General features: G+C 37.6%; 1 protein-coding gene and 2 long non-coding RNA genes across 4 annotated transcripts in view; 1 reads left to right on the forward strand and 2 right to left on the reverse strand.

The window, feature by feature from the left end:
• Positions 1-128: 128 nt before the first annotated feature.
• Positions 129-4416, reverse strand: LOC148725313 (uncharacterized). Its single transcript, XR_015991155.1, has 2 exons — positions 3264-4416; positions 129-2114 (listed from the first exon to the last, which is right to left on the reverse strand). It is a non-coding gene; the product is annotated as an uncharacterized LOC148725313 (long non-coding RNA).
• Positions 4417-4691: 275 nt separating this feature from the next.
• On the forward strand, positions 4692-14368 carry LOC148725314 (uncharacterized). The gene is made up of 2 exons (XR_015991154.1): positions 4692-5081; positions 12570-14368. It is a non-coding gene; the product is annotated as an uncharacterized LOC148725314 (long non-coding RNA).
• A 2740-nt stretch (positions 14369-17108) lies between these two features.
• LOC111340055 (uncharacterized) overlaps positions 17109-22334 on the reverse strand; it is a 6719-nt gene continuing 1493 nt past the window's right edge. Inside the window, exons 2-4 of one of the 2 annotated variants that reach the window (XR_015990845.1) lie at positions 21726-22334; positions 18365-20928; positions 17109-18206 (exon numbers count right to left, since the gene is read on the reverse strand). The exon at positions 21726-22334 is cut by the window's right edge and continues 16 nt beyond it. Coding sequence is in view for 1 of the 2 variants with exons in the window: in XM_088730853.1 (XP_088586979.1) it covers positions 20056-20928; positions 21726-22331 (1479 nt within the window). In the remaining variant the exon portion in view is untranslated. Of the gene's footprint in view, positions 20929-21725 lie in introns of both variants that reach the window. The other variant, XM_088730853.1, reaches the window with a different exon arrangement.

Below are 22334 nucleotides of genomic sequence, written 5' to 3' on the forward strand. Positions count from 1 at the left end.
TGAAACCCACTGATCTTGAAATGTTATCTTCACTAACCCCAATTAATTCAAAGTAGACCTTAGTTGACAGAGTAAATGTCTGTAGACCAGCAAACATGGGTGCTGATAGGAGCGAAGGAACTCGTAGCTATGCGAAAAAAAAGCGAATGATTTATAGCTCACAATGTTGTCATTACAGGAGTAGATCGTATGAAAAAAAAAACTCCACCGCCTTGTGAATTCACCAAGAGGATGTATATTTTTCAAATCTGCATCATCTTCCAAGTCTTCATCGACACTGTACGCCAATGTTTTGAATAAAAGAGCGTAAATGCCATTCAAAACACGCCGAGGAGAAAGACAACTATCATTTAAGTCGCGTTCTTCATGACAGCTTGCTGGGTAGAACTGCTTAAGTTTGTTTTTAAATCATAATTTTATTTCTACGTGAATGTTTAATGATGGGTAAGCCGCCGAAGTTCATGTTTAGACAGCTATCAATTTTAATCAGTCTTAAGATCCTAATCCCATTCCAGCAAGGAACAAGGAAGCATAAGTTGGCACAGGTATAAAAGCTGATTATTAATTGATCAGTTTCGAATCCATCTAGTGTTTTTCATTTCGCTCAAATGACAAGCGCGTCACGAGAGGAACCTGAAATAATCGGAGAGAGGTCCAGTAGAATTATCAAAGGAGAAAGAAAATGCCCATATCAGTGACGGTAAGGCTTTAAAACAATGAACAGATGTTCGATTTTTTGCCTTTGATCTCGCTAACACTTCGGCATTTTGTTTTAAGAAAATATGCATAACACAGGATTTACAATTGTTCAAGGTTCCTCCCCCAGCATTGCCCTGAGTGGGTTAAAAAAATTGAGTATGCTACCAAATTCATGCAAAAAAGACAGCTATATCAAAAGCAATTTCGCCAAGAGGCAGACGAAAAGCGTCAGGAGGGGAGGACTAGGTCAACCGTAAAGAGGTTAGATAGAGTGGTTTAGTTATGCCGAGAGTGTTCCCAAGTCAAAGGACGACTGCTGAAGTTCTCCCATAAGATTTCTTCATGTCTTGGAATAAATTAAAAAAATCTTTCAGAGAAAAAAACCTCTCTTTCTACCCTGATTTTACTGTCTCTCCTTCTGTCGAAGATGCGTAATAGATGATACAAAAAACAAAACAAAAAAATAATGTAAACCAAATGAAGAACCAACAGAAATGAGAAAGTATGACTAAGTTGTGAAGGATACCATGTTTAACTATGTTTAATACAGGCAAATACACTATATGGTGTATTACTGGTATTTCATAATTGCATATGCATTCCCTGAAAACATCTCCATAGTATTCAGAAGCCTTTGTTTAATACATGACTGTTTAATCCACCAAAACCATACTGAAAGCTTATGGTGTTTGTTAGCAAAAACAGTAATGAGTTTTGTTTTCAAGTCTTCTGAAGGAGTGAATATCATGAGACCAAAATAAATTAGTTGTTAACAATTTCGTTATGGCTGCGTACAGTTGAATTAAATGTTCCTCAGAGCAAGTCCAAAAATGACTGATTAAAATTGGTGAACTGTAAGGGTAAGTGAAATTGTTTCACTACACTTAAAAACCATAGCGGACTAACAGGAGACAAATTGGGCAAAAAAATATTTATTTAATCACTCCAATGTGCAGCTTAGATAAGAAATATTACAATGGGTAGCAACTACAATTTCAACTGTTTAACCACTGGCACTGGACATGTAAACCAGCCCACATCTTTTGAGAAAAGAGCCAGGGAGTTTCCTATTTGTTTTTGAAAATTACCAGAGTGAGATGCATGAAAGACTTTTTGAAATACCCTAAGAATGATGGTTTGAAGAATTTCAAAGTCTCATGAAGTTGATTTTACCTCATGAGGACTTTTAACCTCAGGAAAGGATGATTACTTAGGGTTCGCATATCAAACAGGAGATAAAATGACCTCAATTTAAATAATGTCTATGCAAAAAAATTTTAAAAAGTAGGAAATAGCGACTAATCCATTAACTCTTTGACCCTAAGAGTGTCTAACATCTGATTTCACAAGAATAAAAGAAATGATCGCCAACTAAAGAAGCCCTTGACTGTCAAACAAATTATCTTTGTCAGCACCTAAGGATAAGTACAGAAAACAGAAAGTAGAATATGCATATCGATATGAGGGTGTAAAGAGCTAACCTTTTGCAGAGGGGTATTTCCATCAATTAATTTAAATTCTGATATCAACACTCAAACACGAAAATAGGCAGGAAAAGACCTAATTTAATGTCACTAATCCAAGCCCTCAATCCTTACCGGTTTCTCCCTCTGAACCCAAGACGCAGTTGTCAAAAGTATACCCACAAAGGCCTAATCAACCATAACCCTAACCCATCACAAACCATGTTCTCCACACTGTTCCCATTACATTTCCTATGGTCTTGACAAGGAGAATTTGACAGTAAAGAGCTCCTTAAATCAGAGAAAATTACCTTTAATCTAATGACCTTCACATAATTTATGCTTTAAGGCTGATAATGCAAGGAGAAATTAGAAGCCAGTCATTCCTAGGGGTTACAAGACTGTTTTTCATTGCATACAGTAAATGGCTGCCAGTAGGTTGGCTACCTTTGACGGTTAGTATTCAAGCGTCTTATCTCCGTGGGATTTGAAACTTAAAGTATGCTAACACTCAGTAATACCTGTTCCCACCATGTTCCCACCAATAACGTAGCTCCTTTTTCTGCCTTTAAAAGCACACACAACCAACAATTCCCCTATTCGCTCCGACGAAGGGCTAACGCTCGAAACGTCAGCTTTTATAATCGTAACGGTGGCCAATTTATCATTTCAACTTTGTTGATATATTCAAATTATTTCGTTACCCCCACCGACGCAGCCCCAAACCGTTTCTTTAGAAACTACCAGCCTTTATACAATGACTTTATACAATGATAATTTTATACAATGCCTTTATACAATGATAATTTTTACATTGATAGTGAACAGACGTAACATTAACGACGATGCTTGAAAAAAAATTCATTAGTGACACTGAAATGGAGTGGAAAAATATATTACCTCTAATAATGGAATCTTTCGAAATTTAGAGAAGGGATATTATAGGAGAGTCAAGAGATAAATGTTGTTGGGCCCGGATAGGTCTTTAAACTCTAGGCAACCGAGCCTCAAAATTAAAAACCGGGAAACGGGACGTGAATTGCCTAACATACTCTCCACCAATACTTGCCGCTTTTTATAACAGCAAAGTGTTAGTTTTACCTTCATAAACCGCATTGCAGCATCAACATACATTCATTAAGTCGCATAAAAGTTCGTGTACAGCTTTCTCAACTTGTCAGCCATTTAGAAGTTTTCACATCACTGACTATGCGTACTTAGTTGGTCAGCTGACTCATCGCGGGCGTCACAGACAGCCTTGCGTGTCCATATGTTTGCGAAGTGTCACGTATTTGACAGTTCGTGATTTAGTCTGAGGAGCCTGCCATACGCCATAACGGGTATGAAACACGCAATCTTTTGCACGAATATAATAAGAAACGCTTTGTTAAGAAACGCATCACTTCTAGTGCCAAGGACAAAATTTTCTTAGCCGAGACACGCGATGTAAGATCAGAAGAAAAATACATTTTTCAGTTACGGTTTATTATGATTCGTTGTATCAGTGAGAGTTGGCTTTAATTTATTAAGCTCTTGACAAACAGGTTCGTGAGCAGTTCTTACGTGGTTTTATTTTGGGCAACGTGCACTAATAAGGGTAATCAGTTTATCCGCTTCAACTCAAACTCAACCGGCTTGAATCGCAAAATAGCACCCAACATTATTTTGTGTGTTGCAACGGAAAGTTGTCAGAAAAAGCTAGAACCTTTGCTTTGGTTAAAAAAACCCTCTTAAAAATTTCCTTCAAATATCTCTTTCCGGCGGCAACCCTCGAATTTTGATATTTCATTTTGGACTTATTATCCTATATTTCAGCAATGTTATTGACTTCCAAATCAATTACGGTCTAGCTCAAGACATAAAGCTTTGACCCGAATAACCCCGCTTAACAAGGAGCACACATGCAAAATATCTCATGCATGAAAAATTTCTGCTGTGATCAGAAAAATTTATTTGTTCAGGTGTTCAAATGCAAGATTGATCTTATACCGGACAAATATATTTTAAATGCTAAAATTTCTATAAATCCTCACGGTTTGCCTTGAGTTTCTTTTCTTTAGATGGAAGCTTCTTGATCATCTTTTAGACATTAACACGCATACTTAGGGGAAAGAAAAGCGTCTCTTGATATCAAGTGAATATTTTACAAAATCCCGGCTTCTTTGAAGTGAGATTTGAAGGAAGTTTCATCGGTTTTTCGTGACCTCTTCCCGCGATGTGACTGGCTGGTTGCATGCCCTCTTTCAATAAAACGCGACGATAGCATTTTGCCGCAAGAAAGTCACGAAACAAATAAAACGCATTTTTTCAGTTTAGATTTAAGGAGGATCAAATTTTTTTTGAAGAAAAGTCATTGTAGTTAAAGATTTACGTTGCGTGAGTGAAAGTTGAGAAAATTTTCTATGGTTTTCGGACCGTTCGTGACAGAAAATTCAAACGGCTGTAGGTTATTAATACACACGAATTCGGTGCCTGATTGGTCCGTGAGGAACTCTTTAACATAACTCTCGCTTCTCGTGAGATTAAGCTTTATATAACTCACACCACGCTTGGACTGCTTTTGAAGAAAACACCTCGCTGATTCGTGTCAAGGTTGCGTGTTCCTACGGGGCTTCGTCGCGGCGTCCATAACTAAGGCCATAACAGAATACATATGTGTTTTGTCATTTTCGGTAAAAGATCTTTGCCATGAAGAGATAAGATATTAACTTTACCATAACGACAACTTACTCAATCGATCGGGGCATTCCTTAAAATGACACGAGGCAGAGCTATCTTCAAGTAATTTATTTGGTATCAGTTGGAAGATCTTGGCATTTTCTTCGAGTCATCCCTTTGACGGCTTCAGTGAGCGGATTGGAGGCTCATTCATTTTTCATCGTGCAATATTTCGTGTGGAACAACGTCCAAAGATTTCCGGTAGGATTCAAATTTATTTAGAACACTTTAACATTAATTGCTATGCATTATTCTCTAGTTTTACTGCATTTTCACCAAAACTAGTTATATTTCCAACACATTCAAGTTTGAGCAAGTATTTAAGGCAATTATGGCCTCGTCATGTTTGTACCTGGCTTTGAAACAAACCGTGGTATCAGTTTCTCCGTTTCAAGAGTGGTTAGAAAAGTGCCCTGTCCTTCTAATTTTAAAATATTTCTTCCTAAGGACATCCATAGTTCGTTAAAATAATTATCGTCTTTGTATTTTTGACATGATAGCTTTGATTATCTAAAGGCAAAAATTATGACACAATAGCCATTGCTTTGTAAACTTCCCAGTTTCTACAGAGAATTCGAAACAGATGTACATGTTCCAGAACCATCGCTTAACAAGGTTATTTTGGTCAGATATTTTCCTCAAAACACCTATCTACGAGGAATTGAAACTGCCGAGTTTTAGAATGGCTCTACTTTTTTCTTGTTTGGTGTGAAAGGACCATGAGTAAATAAGTCTCCACCAGGCTTCGTGTTGCCTGCATGCAGCTGAATTTATTACATAAAAGAATTTCGTAATACATCATGGGCGAAAATTTTCGTTTTCTTTTAGATTTCTTCTTGATGATAAAATAAAATTGCCTCAAGTTTCGTCTACAGAAACGCAAATCTCGAGGAAAATAGCGTTAAATGGAAAATATTGAACGCCGATGCGGTTTCTCGCTAAAATTCAAAATGGCGTCCCAGTAAGGGGTCATGAGTCCAGCTATCAATCAATGCAGTTGTTGTGCTAAAAACATACTTATACCAAAATAGAAAGGCTTCTCCATTATTTTTAGGAAAAACAATCCAGTTTCTGAAATATTTCATGTAAATGATTTTAATGTGAGATTTAGCCACCGTCAATATATGTTTAAACATCGTCGATAGAATCAAACGAGAAGGCTGTGTCTATAATTTCATTTGGTTTATTCTGTAGAAAATATTTGCAATGATAACGTCGTACTTTGCTTTGTTGGGTTGGCAATTTAGTAACTCGCGTAGTTGTTTTTCAGTTTTAAGTTCCTGTAAACAGGATACATCCCAAAACAGTGTGGACAAAATAACACCAATGACAAGAATAGCACAGGGACACAAGTTGTTTCCACTCGGGCTGATTTATCTCCAGGCTGCATTCAGATGCTTAAAATAACCTCAGATCACAATTGCCCAACTATGAAATTCAGGTGTTTCCTTTGTAAAGCTCGGTGTAAACAGGCAATGAATCAAAGGGCTTTTATATGGTGTCCCTAAAGCTGTAGAAGTTAGGCGAAGTCTTTCGCCCTGTGTTTGTATTACAGCAGAGGAAAGCTTAAAATTCAATCCTCGGAAATGTCAAGTGCCTAACATCAGCCTTAGGCTAATTGCACTTAAATTTCAATGCTTTATTTGTGTTCTGTAGATCGACCAGTTTTGAGAAAGAGTCGATATGTTTCACGGTAGAGGTTTATTACTTCACGACTTTCTTGAAACTTTGCGTCTCGCTGCATGATTCATGTGAAACATTTTTGGTGAGAACAAAAGATTCAGTGTTGTTTCAACCAGCTCAATCCTTTCAGTTCTACAGTGGCACGAAACGCATCTTTTAGACCAATTGAAGCATTCATTTCTAAAAGAGTTTTGGCCTTTTTTGTACTGTATCGATAAATCGAATATAAAATGGTAAAAATGCATACTTCGTCGATATAACGTCTCAATAATCCTGGGTAATATAAGCATAGAATGTATTTTTGTGGTTATCAGCCTTACTGGCTTGTCTGGGAGTTATGAGATAACTGCAAGTATGTTTTGGCTAATGTAAGTTAAAACCATTCCTAGAAAAAGGGTTATTTCTTAAAAAAAATCACGAGTGATAATTTAACAAGCTGTATTCATCTTCCTAAATACCAAGCCGATTCATAAATTTTGTCACAAGAGGAGCATCACGGTTTCACCCATGCTCTTGTCTGCTCTTCTGAAACCGGATCAATATTCACTTCAACGCTGCACACTTAACTATGGCATGAGTTGTCTAACTTCTCGCCCCTTTCAAGAGGTTTGTTCTTTAAAACGTTTGTTTATTTTTTCTTGGACGCAATGCCGCAAAAATAATAAAGTGGCCACAGGCTAAGGACATCATTTCTGGTTTCCAATGATGCGATTTCTCCTGGACTATTTTAGGAACGCATTTGATATGTCCGCCTGAACCCGTATTGTTAATGTTCTGCATAAAGAATTCTCACACTTGGATAAACGTTATATTGTTCTCAGACAGATTTATCATCAGCTCATGGCTTTGTACCCATCTGTATGTTGTGAATCGATATGAACAGTTGTATGGCTCGAGAGGAGGTTACTGAAAAAAGGTTTTCTTCCTTCTTTTGGTTAGTTTAATATCCTTTTTCTGACAGATTTGATAGATACGCCCTTTCAATCTAGTCGATTCTTGGTCTGGAAGTCAAACACCCCATTATGAAAAGTTTTCAACAATATGCCATCACCTTTTAATTTCATATTTCGGCAGTCTGGTGTCTGATAGGTCAAATATATCTTAATTTTGAAGATGCGACCTGTTTGGAAAGCCTTAACTGAAAACGTTGCTTTCTGGAAAGATCTATATTCTTTCCATTTTACCTCCATTACTTGGACAAAAGCCACGCAACAAGAATTTTAATGAACACTTAATAGAAACCCCTAATTTTTGTATTTCAAGATACATAATTACTCTGAGATAACACAGCCTGAATTAATGAGCTGAGGTGGCCGGCTAATATTCTAAGAGAACATAAAACAAATCATGTTTATTTTCACAGTAAATTTTTCCAACTTAAGCAACTGAATGTGTCCGAGATAATTTTTTTAATTGTTATGTCTTTCTAAACGAAAATGGAAAATTGCCACGATGTCCTTAGGGCCATCAGAGCATAAAAGGCAACAGAATTTGAAATTCGTCTGACAATTAGAGGTTGGACTATTCAAGCCCACGTTCTGGGAAAGTGTTTTTGCCAGGGATTTAGGATAATCTTCGGTACGATTAATTAAAGCCTGGGCGGGCCTGATATGCATTATGCCGCTGTAAATGACACGCGATCTCATTTTTAAAGAAAGCTTGAGGAAAACAAGCCTACCCCCTGTACCACGTTGAACTGACAGAAAACTTGCATAGCCCACCTTTTCCGTTGGTACGCCAGCTTTTGCTTTTATTTCATCAATATTTGCATGTAGCATAAAACCCTGCGAGTTTAATTTCGTTCCTTTGTGAGAGGCCCCAGACGACAGCTGATGAAAATGGCGCTGGAAATTCATTGCGCTTAAGGCGTACTAGTAATTGGTGTTCAAAGTTTAGCCAAGTCGGAGCCAAGCATAATTCTTTATTCATTTCCATCAGTTTGCTGTTGCAAAATTTAACCCCGACGTATGAATTTCCCCTACTTTCATTTCTCACAAAACCAAAGCCATGAGAGACAAATGGATTTCAGTGCAATTTCCTAGCAAATAATATTGCATAATTCAGCTTCCCATCGGGTGATTTAAATAATTGTGGATGTCTTTCCTTTTTTTTTTTTTCAACGTAAACTTAACGTTAGAGATTTACTTTCCAAGACAGTGTGAGTTGCTTGACATATCATATTTCTCTTGGGATGCAAATTCATCGTTTGCAAGCAAATCTCAAGGAAAGCGAAAGCCTTCCGTCGAATTGGTAAGCTTCTTTAACCAGCTGTGCTGAGATCTTTCTTTGTTTGAAATCATAACATGTTGCGTAAACGCTTTCCTTCACAACTGCTAGTATAATATAAAAGCTTTTTCCCAGTTCAGTTAAATAGTAAGTTATCCTTTGTACATTTTTCTTATACTTTACTGCTGTCTTCTTCCTTCTTCCATAAAACCTTAAGGTTTTATGCAAAACATGACCCTGTGACGTGGCCCTCTGTGCCAGCCCGTAAATCTCTTATGCGGAATTTTTATGTTACCTAAACTATATAGAAATGCTCTAGTTAGATAATTCATTTTACGGCGTTGCATTCACAACACAGCTCTGGCTTGCAAGTCTCTTATTGAAAATGTTTAGTGTTGAATCATTTAAGCTCCCTATAAACTGAAAATAAACATTTTATTTTTTGTCCTTAACTTCTGCTTTAGTTTGGATTCCTGAATTATGCTCTATACACGTGGGGAATAACTCTAGTGTAACTGTTATCACTAATCAGTTGCCTTTTTTAGTTCCTTAGTTTTCATACGTAATATTGAATTTTACTTTGTAAAATTACCTACCTCGTTGGTTCCTCGTGTATGCTTTGTTAGTGTTGAGGCAATAAAGCTATTATTCAAGGGGGCCATGCATTTTTTAATCGAAGTTACCATCAGTACTTTATATCAAGGTATCCTTTTCGCTGGGCTTTACAACTCGTGTTAATTGTCGTCTACCAATCTATCTCTCAGTTGTATTTCATTTTCGGTTTCTGATCCTTTGTGTTTTATACACAAAACCTTAAAAAACAAACACATAGACTAACTGATTTTCAAAGAAGGCTACGAACGGGCTGGAATTGATTCAGATTATCAGGACTTATTGGACAATGGGATTTCTCTGAAGATTTGAAATTCAATCGTCCCTGAATTGCTGGTCTCCGTAAACTCATTTAATCAGCTTTTATTTAAATATAGGGGGAGCTGCAAATCTTGTAGTAGCTAACAAACAGTTAAAATTTCACTGTTTTACAACTTCCCTAAAGTTACTTAAATTTGTGACTTTACAGCTTTAATATTTCCTCCTCTTGGAGTAGATGAACGTAATTTTTTAAGGTTTAAAAACTGAAGTAGCCAAGGTGAAGCATGCAAATAAACCGTTGGCTCTGTAATGTGGAAAATGTTGAACTGAAAATTCTGTTGAAGTATTAGAAAAGGTTTTTTTTACAAGTCCACGATGAGGTATTAGATGTGTTTTAAGCTAAAAGATCTGGCCTGCAGTGTTTCAACAAGATAAAAGAGAGCTTATTAAGGGCTGAAAAATGTGATGAAAAAAATAACTGACATATTTTGAAATGCAAGCACTTGCTGTAGACGATTTAAGCAGCATAAGGTAACAGACTAAATGATTTGATTACCTATGGTTAACTTAACATTAATGGATAACGAAATTGAATCAGTGTTATCCTGTTAGACTGAACAGTTCGAAGGAGACTACTGATGAAGCTTTACATTTTTAACGCTGTTTATAACTCCTTCAAAGACAGTAATTCCATATTTGGTCCTCTGTAAACCTTTAACTTAGACAGACTTTGTTTACTGTAACAACGAAACTATCTTTTACTTCGGGCAAATCAAGTGAATCATCCCTTTTCTGCCTGAGTGCTGTTTGAATAGATTCCAAAAATTCTAGGTCTGTAGCTTTATATTCTATTTTTCAAATCAGCAGGACTAAAACCCACTGTGTTTTCGGAATATTCACCCCCACTCTATAGTTGATTAAGTAATTGAAAAGCGATTTTCCTATAACGCTTTTTACTGGTTTCCTTTTCCTATTTATCACACATCTGTGCGGTAAATACACGGTGCACGAGTTCTCGTAAAACGGATTATCTTTGACCGTTTCAGCACGAGTTTATCTTAAGTGCGCAAACCGGTCACGAAAAGAGGAGGACTTGGAAGTTACAAAATCATCGGATCAGACAGATTATAAGTAAAGTTTAACTCATATTCGTTAAGGTGTCTTACAAGCTTAATTAAGTCTAACGGTATTGATGAATTCTTGTTTGGCCTGCAATGTGGAGCACACGTATCGAGATCCTATCGTTGAAACCTTGCTCTCGTTAATTTTCTCCGCCAGTAGAAGCATGTCATTCGAAAAGCAAAAGACAGAGCGAGAAGAATCATGGAACAACAGATTAATATAACACGTCAGTTCAATTGTTCGTTGTTCTTGGTAAACAACCGAAGTTAGGTTCAGTCCCATTTGATGTGTGTAGAAATATTTTCTCCTTTTAAAACAATTTCATCTTATTGCTATAAATGTACAAGGTCAGAAACGAAAGAAATAATTACGAGCTACAACCCATCTTTTAATGACGCAGGAAATTCTTATTTTTAAGTCAAAATCGATCGTGAAGAACAAAAATACATGTACAGCAATCATTTATAAAGATTACTCTTAGTTTTTTCCGCATAAACAGTTAAAAGTTAGTCATTCTTTTTCCCTTTGTTCTTAACTCCACGTGAAATTCCAATAGGGGGCTGTTCAGCTTTTGTTATAAGTTTTATTACATGTCTGCAGGGAGCAACGACATGTGAACCGTACCGTTATATAAAGCACTTACTAAAAATACCCCCAAAAATGATTTTTTTATGCCAAAGGTCTAACTTGGAGGAGCTTTGGTTAGAAAAAGATCTTTCCGTGGAGCATAGGTAGGAAAGCCATTCTAAAAGTTCTCTCATAACCCTGCCTCTCACGCATGCTCGAGAATTCTCAGAGCTCGAGGCTTCAAATTACGAGTTTATATCTTCCTTACGTCTTTGTTTCCCATACATTCCGTAAAATTAGCATAGGGGGCATCGTCCTATTATTGAAAAAGCACTCTTGCGTCTTAAGGCTTTTGATTTTACTAGTTATAAAGTTTAACTTTGTTTTCACAGATAATTTCGTGTCTTTATGGTAAACTTCGCAAGTCATTCTATACTTACGTTTTGTTCGTTTGTTACAAATTAACACTGAAAGCCGGCAAAACCATGCGTTTTCAAATACAATGTTTATCCTGTGGCCAGCTTTAGCTCTAAGGTATAGACAGATCCAGTGTCCCCATGTATATATATAGAACAGAGCCGCCGTTCTTGAGGTTCTTGAGATGACTAATAAACCTGCACCTCTACCGGCTACGTAGCGTGAGATTACAAAAGCAAGCTGCAGGCAATACATCATTTCTTTGATAGCATGCCTCTTCATAGCAAGATATATGTTCAAACACAAAAGATGACACCATCCACTCAGGAAAAATTTCGCGCACGATTAGCTTTTTTTGTGATGTTTTAATTAAACCTCTTTTTGGAACATGTGCGCTTAACGTCTATCCCGGTAGCATTCATTATTAACTTCTATTTCACCTGCATTCTAGGCAGTTTATCTGGCCAATGTACAGGTTTTCAACATTCTTGCGCGCGTGACAAAGAAGGAAAGAGCATAAGTCATTCGCGTTTCAGTTTAAACGGAGGAGTCAAAATTTTTTTAAGTTGAGTTCAAGTGTATGATATAGTGCCCTATCCATCGATCAACCTCTCTGAAGGTCATTTTGCATTTTAGCAATTTTACTCCCTTTCATCTAGCTAGGAAGAGTCTTAGTCCTAAGTTTTAGGAAAATCTTCAGCTACGAGAATAGACTTTATGTGGATAAGCGTTAATACAATTGATTAAATGGTCAAGAGTTCGCGTTACTTAAGTTTTTCTTAAATCTTTCTTCTCTTTCAGATTCCTTTAGAAAGTGCTCTCATATGGAGTTACAAAGTCAAGCGTTGCAACTGAGAAACGCGTGTTGGCGAACACGCGTTCACAACTTCATCACGACTATATAGAATTCCGAAATAGATTAGAAGTTGGTAGGAAGATGGTTGTAAGCAAGAAAGATATAAAAATACATCTACGAAGTGATTTTAAGAATATTGTTGGGAGCCTTTGAAGCAAATATTCTTGGGATACTCGTCTCTGCCACTTGTATTTTCTTTCACGTTTACCGATGAAAGAAGTACAAGTGGTAGGGAGGGGGTATCACCAATTTGCAGTTGCCAATTTGTTGGAACCCTATCCAAATATTATAAAACCTTAAAGGCGTTAAGTCACTCTCCGTATGATTCTCTCTGTATGTAAGGCCACAATTGCGCGATGAGGAAATTTGGAAATTTTATTTCTAAATCTCATTCCGATAAGACATAGAATATATGGTCTTTTATATTTTGCTCCTGTAACTGCATAATTAAGGCTAAATCTTTCTTCAGTCCGTATCGCTGCAGAGACAAGCTTAAGAGACATCAAGAAATGGTTAGATATTCTAGTCTTCTCGGATAGGGACGAATAAATGGAGGTCCCGTCTCCTGCAGGGTTGGGGTATGAGACGTTAATTTCCCACACACGAGATTACTGTGTGATGGATGTCCTCGCCTGGGGTGGGATGGGTGGGTGTTTTAGAGGGCCACTAGGGTGAATACTTTTCAAAGTAATTGGTGTCACCCTCTTAAAATAAAGGTTATTATTAAATTCAAGTCTGTCCGTTGTCTAGTTCCAGCCTTTGGCTAATTGCACCTGAAAATGTTCTAGACGGGAATGATGCCATTATAGAAATACTAACGGTTTAATCAATGACCTGTTTATACAAAAGAACTTAATGAAATTTTCTTAAGATTTTCACAATTTTGGTCGCTAGTTTCCTGCCTAACTGGTAGCCTTTCCTAAAAATAGAAGTGTGGAAAGAATATGGCTTTTGAAACCCGGTAAGATTAATAAAACCTTCAGTCCAAAAGTTGGCTTATTATCCGTGAAGGAAATCTATCACTTGAATGGTTAGTTGAGACTTAAAGCTGAGAACAAATTGTTGTTTTGTTTTTATCACATAAGAAGCTGCAATCATGTTTACAGAAATCGAGTCCGTAATTTTAGTACTACTTGTGAAGCTTGTTAATAGTTACTTAAGCATACCTGATAATTGATAATTCTAGGTGTCGTGTGATGCTTAAGTTCTCTTGCTTAACCCCCAAGAGTGACTAAAAGCTAATTTCTCCTTACGTTATCACCCCTAAATCAAACATCAAGTTAATGAGAATAAAGGAAATCATCACCAGCTGGAGAAGCTCTCGATTGTTAAACAAATTCTCCTCGTCAGTACCATAGGAAATGTATAGAGAACAGTATGGAGAATATGCATACTGATGTTAGGGTGTAAAGGGTAAGGCGAAAGGGTGAAAATTTCATTTAGATCTAATCAAAAAGTGATGCGTGTTTTTGACGTAACGTGGAACGTGATCTCCTTCTACGTACTACAGCAGTTTTTTTTTTTTCTGTGAGGTTATGCAAAGTATTTTACCAATGTCTTTAGTGATGCATTGAAGTGACCCGATCAATAAAATATCTGATGCTTTTCTCCCTGGAAAGTTTGTTACTTAAGTCTTATAAATTCATAAACTCACCCAGTGCGTTCATCTAGTAAAAATGGCTCTCTTCTGTTATACAAACATAAAATTGAGTAGTACGCTAAAATTAAAAAATTATTCACTATAGATACTATTTGGTTGGTAACTCTAGTCTATCTTGTCCTGACTTTTAAAATGGGTTGAACCGCAGCGAAGAGTGACCCTTTTGCCGTGAAAAAGCTTGAAAAGTTTGAAAGCGTTCACACGAAGAGTGTTGTCACTCCAGAGCAACTCCAAGTGTTACCAATTGCCACATGAATAGCCCCCTAACAGGCCTTGATCCTTCCGTCATGCTGAAGATGCCACTTTTTTTGGCATGTTTTCAGGTTTTTTTCGTTGGTAGGGAGACTGACGCGGGTCATTCTCCATCTAAACCACGTACTAATGCATAACGACAACCCGACATTTTGTGGCATTTCATTCAGGGATTTAACCCGATCTATTTCGAAGAGGCCTTTACATAAACTCGGATTTCCAAAGATTACTAAGGTCGATACGCGCAAGACCGGGTTTGCTCATTGAGACTTCTTCGTTCGTTCTGAAACCGAACAGCAGCTGGATCGAACCGGACTTAGGCTTGATCGAACAACTACTTGCAGTTGCTGACTTTTATGTCCAAGAAGATGTCATTATAATCAGGGTACAATAACCTGTATCTTTCAAAGATATGAGTGTCTAAACGGTAACATGATAAACATACTCTGCTCACGGTGCTCTCCGGAATATTGAAATTTTTTTCGGAGGAAGTGTGACCAGCACAAACATAAGTACGGTTTACATCATGGTACTGACGACTTCATTTTCTTTATATTTGGTGGAGAAGACCCAACGTCTCTACAATTATGTGCCATTTATTAAAAACTGGATCATTGGATAATGCAATTCAAGAATTTTTATTGGCTTAGCCATTATGGTATATGAGTTAATATACCACAATCTAATATCTGTACATTGTAACATCCGGTTTCTTCTCACAAAATAAAGTCGAGATTTTTCTAATATCTTAAGGGCGATTTTTTAATAAAACAATTATTCCACTCGGGCTTGTTGGATAGGAGATGATTATAGCCAACTCGGCGCTACGCGCCTCGTTGGCTATCTGTCATCTATCCAACGCGCGCTCGTGGAATAATTGTTAATTAGTATAATTTCAGAGCTGAGCAAAGAGTTTCCAGCAATCTGATTGGTCGAGCGGTTCCTTATATGACGCTATATAAACCGCTCCGCGCGGTTTCTATAAAATGTTAAACTAAAATAAATGTTACTAAAATGTTATGATTTTAGAGATTTCTCTGTTGTTCAGCTCTGAAATTATCCCAAAACAATTATTCGCCTCAGGTTCGATGAAAATTCTCGAATAATCCCCTCGACTTCGTCTCGGGGATTATTCGACGATATTCACCTCGCCTTCGGCGAATAATTGTTGAATATTAATCCTTGCGCGCGTATATTCTTTTAGAGAAGAGTGGCATGTTGATGAACTACGGACGCCCGCTTAAATCGTTCGCGCGTCACTGCTTGCGTCTTTTCTACTTACCCATGGTTAACACCGGATAAACGGATGAACGGATGAAGTTGAGTAAGCGATACTATACAATAGATTGTGCGACGTGGTATCAGAGAAATGTTGAAAAAGGAGCATAGGAGACGAGAGTGGCGGTGTAGTTTATATGAAGTTGGGGCCGTACCGAGTCATGAATGTTTGAGTATGCCTTGGAACGAGATTGGTGCAAGCAGGGGGGTGGGGACCTTCCTCGATGAGCTCCTTCATTTCTCTCTATTTGGAGAGAGCATCTCCGTCCATTAGCCGTTCACTACCCTCGTCCCTAATGTTCCCGTCATCCATCATGCATTACGGTCACATCGAAAAAGGACCGTTCAGTTCAGAATCTCTTACATATTAGCTTGTTTGTATAACTTACGACAGAAAAAATTGTCTTCAGGGATTTCATTCCGCCTCAATGTAATAATCGCCACCTAAAACTGATTGACTGTTGTTCAACATAACGGTCCTGAACCTAGTATTTCTGACGTTATTGGTTCTAAAGAGTTTAAAATGTAGTGAGGTTAGCAACTCGCTTGATCGTTTAACGTGAGGTACCAAGACTTTGGACTCTTCTCTTTTTATTCTTCTCTCGAGAGCTACTACAGCTTCGACGAAGGGCTAACGCTCGAAACGTCAGCTTTTGTAATCGTTACGGCGGCCAATTTACCATTTCAACTTTGTTGATATATCCAAATTATTTCGTTACTCCCACCTACGCAGCCCCAAACAGTTTCTTTCGAAACTATCAGCCCCTACTACAGTTTCGACTACCACAATGCTTCAGACCGTTTTTTCTCAAGTTAGCGAGGAGTGCCCACGTATTAAATACAAAAATCAGAAATGTTTGGGTTAGCTGACCATGGGAGTTTCCATAGTGTATCCGTTCTTTTTACAAAGGGGGAAATTGGGTGGCCCGCTCCGAAGTACTTGGCGAGCACCAAGGAACCAATTAAACGCTATCCATCATCAAGCTGCGCACGAGAATCGCGCGCACAGGATCTTCAGTGTGGGCAAAAACCCAAGGTCAGCTTTACCAACACAAACACGACCACCTATGAAACTAATTATTCTCAACCACAACAAGCGATTAAAATGTCTAACACGGTAATAAGGAAATCCGCGAACTGAGCCTAGTTCAAGTACACACTTGAACTTTGAATAAAAGAATCAAAACTATAAAACTACGAAAATAACACGTAGGCACAAGAGGCGAGACTTTACAAAAAAAAAGGACTCAAAATACCTCACTACAAAAAGATTATCATACACAGCACTCGTTGATCAACTTATGTGATAATTCTTTATTTAACAACAAAACAAAGTTAGTTCACTTCACATTCGTTAGGGAGCTTATCAAATTAAGTAATTTCAGTCTGGTTCATAGAAGAATCTCGAAGCCTTACATCAACAATATATTAAAAAATTTTTTGATTCCTTGTTAAATTTCTTAATATGCAAAATCTAGACCAGACACATTTGTACATCTTGACCTGTACAAAGACAAAGTAATTTGGAGTATTTACAACGCAATTGCCATGAGCTCTAACACTAGCTAAACGTAACATAACTGTTGCAATAAAGTTCCCAGCTAGTGAAGATAACAATAAGTTATAAAAGATATAGTAATATTGACAAAAGTGTGAAGTTACCTGTAAACAATTCAAATGATATAAAGCTCCTGTCATAATTTGAACGAAATCATTCCAAAAACGCACCACAATAGGAGACATTCAAGACTCTTAAACAACTTACTTGACCATGATTGGTTTAGGATTATCGATGGCGAGAAGGTAAATTTGTGGTCTCCATACCTAATACCAAACTTGACAAATCTTTTTAAAGAATTTCTTAATCTTGTGATGTATTCACAAAAAAGTAACTGATTAAAAGCAGAATTAGGAGGGCTTGGAGTAGAGAAGCATAAGAAGTGTTCTGACCCCAACAGTCCATTCCAATTTTGCCTTGAGCCCCATGTTCCCTGATCTCTAAACTAAACAGTGTTTACTTTTTGCTTTTAAAATCTTTCTGTTGTTGTGTTTGATCATTGAACTACCACTTCACAATGACTAAACCATATTGACTAAACTGTATCCACTGTGCACACAAACCTAGTCTTAGTCAATGCATGGTGCATCAAGTTTTTATAACTCGCTTCCATGCCAGGAGTAGTTTTGTCCTCTCACTTAAAGCAAATAATCCAAAATGGCTTTGCAGCGATGATGTACATAAAATGACCATATAAGTACCTAACTCAAACACCCGCTAACTTGAACCAATTTTTGTTTGGCTCGAGAGTTTCAGTTAGCAAGGTTCTTCTGCAGTTGTGATGGTAAATGACTAAAACAATGGGTAATTGTGAAGAAGAGCTCCCCAAAAAACCTGTCGGCCGACAGTCGGCCGACAGACGACCAACTGTCGGCCGACTGTCGGCCGACTGTCGGCCGACAGTTGGTCGTCTGTCGGCCGACTGTCGGCCGACTGTCGGCCGACAGTTGGTCGTCTGTCGGCCGACAGGTTTTGCCTGAAATATAGGCTACCTGTCGGCCGCCAGTCGGCCGACAGTCGGCCGACTGTTGGTAATGTGTCGGTAACCTGTCGGTACCTTGTCGGTAGCTTGTCCGTGAAACGATCACACAATGTTAGGGATTCTAAGTTTGCCGTTACAAAAGCATATGGGTTTAAATTATTAATTTTTTAATTTGCGTTTGTCGCAGAGTGGCAAAACGAGGTATCGTGGTCGTTTTAGATCAAGAGTTTTTGGTCTGGTTTAAGTCTAATTATCGAATTGTTACGTATAGTATTTTATTACTTAACATAACGAGTAAAAAGATTCACAGTTGTATCATTTATTAAACTTGAAATTGGAAATAGCAATTCATCCCAAACCTGCAAGATAGATTACGATGCTAGCAACAAATACATACATACATACTTAACATACCATAAGAGGCCGCGTTGCATTGTTGGGCGATTGGAACGAAAGTGTTTGTATTGATACGTAGCTTATGGTTTTCAGAGTTTTTGGCCGAGTTTTCGATTAAATTATCTTCCTATGCGATTCTTAGATTGTCTGGTGTGTTGTAAATTACGCAAGTGATATATCCTATACGCATCTGATAACATTTTGGAAGAAACGTTTCTTTACATACTACCAACTTTGCCGTCGATCGGTAAGTAGGTGAAGTCTGTCGAGTCATACATCACCATTACGGATTGTTATGTCACGTTAACTGTTCGTTTTTTACACAATTTTTCTTTTTTCTTAACCTGTCGGTAGACTGTCGGCCGCCTGTCGGTCAACTGTCGGCCGACAGTCGGCCGACAGTCGGCCGACAGGTTTTTTGGGGAGCTCTTCTTCACAATTACCAAACAATGGGATCAAGGGGAATCAGATTTTGTTCAAGTTACCTGGGGCTTCAAGTTATCTTAGTTAACACGTTCGCAGGGTTCTTTTGTAATCAATAGATAACAAGCCTAAACTAGAAAATCACCTAACACCATTCTACCCTTCGATACCCTCTTTCAAGAATACCCTATTTCTAAAGTGATTCAATTTTCTCATGTCATTGTGCTATATATAATGAGTGGGTAATATCTGCACTTATAATATTTACAGCCACCTTACATGTGGATATTTCTTTGGTAAACCAAAATAATTAGTTTTCTTAGCCAATAAATTACTTTATATAATTAAAATAATTGCAATAATAAATATATCTTCTGCCATAGAATAGATTTTGTGTGTTCTATAGTCTCAATGAAAGTGACTTGCAATAATATACAAAATTAAACATAATATACTTTTAAAAGTTCTTCAAGTGTCATTTCATTGCATTTAAGATATCAAAAATCTATCTTTCGATTTTCACAAGTGAACATTATTGATTGAAGCAATCTTCTGTTCAACAAAATCAGAGAAGATATCGAATGCTTTGAAAAATATGAATTCCTGTCCCACCACAAAAATCCCTGCATATAGTTTAATAAAAAGGTTAGGCTGCAACCTAAAAAGACATTCATTAGAGTTAGCAATGCAGTATGACATATTCAGACTCATAAATGTGTATCATGCACTCTGCAAAAAGGACTCCTCATTTTGAAACTTCAGTCCGAAGCATTCTTGTTAATGCTGTTTGAATTCTTCCAGGCTGTTTGCTTTTATGACCAGCTTACCAAATACAAGACATTTCTCTCAATTCTATTCTCAAAGACAGAAACAAAGAAACTGCTATCCTGAGGAACCCAATGAATCCCAAAAGGCATTTTGATTTGCCAGTCTCTGATTTATGAGGTCCAGAGCACCAGAAAACACAAATCCCCACTTTTGAAAAGCAATGCTGTACCTCACTGACATTCTGGACACAGTATTGAGTTCAGAAAACTTTAAGTTTTCATACTTTACCATTGCTTTGTTCTTCAATCCACCAGAGTTTCTAAGCTGAGGCCTTGCTTTTTTCCCTTTCCTAGTTGAGGAGTGTTGAACTTTGCGTCTAGCTTTACGTTTCTTTACTTTTGGTGTAGCTAGAATGGCACTTGTGATGGAAGCATTAACAAGAGATTTTTCAGAATAGTCATTTGCCACTCTGCGCCCAGAATTCGTCAACCTTCCTCTCGCTGGAAGAGTAAACCCTCCTCCTCTACAAGGTTTCAATTTTTTTCTAATGTCCTCCACCTTGACAAGAAGATTTCCACATGGATTTGAAGACTCTCTCCTAAACACAGTTCCATCAGAAAGTGACCTCATTTTCTTGTTTGGAGAAACAAGTTCATCATGGAGAGGCTTTACTTCAGGAGAGAGAAGTCTAGGTTTTGAGTCTCTAGGTTTTTGGCTTTTTCCTGACAATTTTTTTTCATTTTGGGCATTGATTTTATGTGGAAAATTGTTGCAAATAATTGATTCATTTCCATCTGAAACTGGACTTGATGGGGGAGAATAACTGCTGAGGTCAAGTGATAAGTGTTCACAGCTACTCATGGCATTGTTGTTGGATGAAACAACACTTGAAGGAAAAATACTTTCACCTGAATGTTGTTCAGAGTCACTTTGCCTAGATACAATTGATGTCACAGACATTTCCTCATAAGAAATATCTTTTTGTTTCTAATGTAAAAAAGACAAAAAGAGATCAAATGAACATTAACTTTTTAATCCCTGAAACTGACTAGCATCTAATTTCCTTTAAGTTTCACCCACATCAAGGTCTTGAAAATGAAGGAAACCATCATCACATCAAAAGCACTTGATTGTTAAACAAATCCTTTTTAAGTAACACAGGAATTGTATACAGAACAGTATGTATTTGTATTTTATAGATTCTTACAGTGTACAGGTAAGAGAACAGTAGGACACATAGTCCCTTACTAGGTTCATCCATCTAAACAAACCCCAACCCACCCCAGGGGAGGACATCCATCACACAGTAATCTCGTGTGTGGGAAATTAATGTCTCCTACCCCAACCCTGCAGGAGACGGGACCTCCATTTATTTGTCCCTATCCGAGAAAACTAGAATATCTAACCATTTCTTGATATTATAGAAAGGTAGCATATTCTTCTCAATTAATTTAAGACCTTGAGTGTTGGTCCGGTCGGGGCTCAAACCCTCAACCTCCCGCACAATAGTCCAGCGCTCTATCCAAGTAGAATATATGCACACTGACATTAAGGTGTAAAGGGTTGAAAGATTAAAATTCCAGGGATGTGATTTCCTTACCATACATCTCTACTTTTTCACTACACACACACTATTTTTATCCAAGACAAACAAATGCAGAGAAAGGGATAAAAATGGGCGTGGGGGTTGCCATTGTGCTTGCATCACTAGAACATTAAGCAGTGCCAAAGAACCGAAAAACTCAGTCCATTGACAAATCAGATGAAAATTACATGATACTCACCAAATTACTTCTCAAAAAATAGGAAAAGTTACCAGCATTTGCCCTATCTGACCCTGAAGATAGAGAATCATCCATCAGATCTGACATTGTTTCACTGCAATCAAGATGAAGGGGAGTACCATTACATCCTGATCTGTCGCATTTTATAGGTGTGAGGTGTAATGAGGCTACAACTTTTTTACCATGAGAAGTATGTGCTAATTCACATGAGGATGATGAAACCACAGAATTTCTTCTCACAGTCACTAAAGACTTTGAATGATCAGCTTCCATGTCACAATGATTCACTTCTGACAAAAAGGGAAAGTCCATGGGAGATGTTTGGCTTGCAGTGTCAGAAACTATACCATCATTAGTTAGAATATTTTTGGCAGGCATGCCTAGTCCATTTGTGTAGTCATTTGATGTAACTGAGGTGACAGCAGTATCAGCATGGTAATGCTCCCCAAGGAAGGGACTCTCAGATGTCCAGTGAGAATTTCTAGCTTTGTTGACACTTTTCCTCACATAGTCTGTATATTGCTTCAATGCATTTGAGGGAAATTCCTTTGGTGACATTGGCACTAGGCATACATGGGCAATCAAACTTTTCTTTTGATTCATCATTCA

The sequence above is a fragment of the Stylophora pistillata genome, chromosome 8 (genome assembly GCF_964205215.1).
Source record: "Stylophora pistillata chromosome 8, jaStyPist1.2, whole genome shotgun sequence".
NCBI classification, from domain to species: Eukaryota; Metazoa; Cnidaria; class Anthozoa; order Scleractinia; family Pocilloporidae; genus Stylophora; species Stylophora pistillata.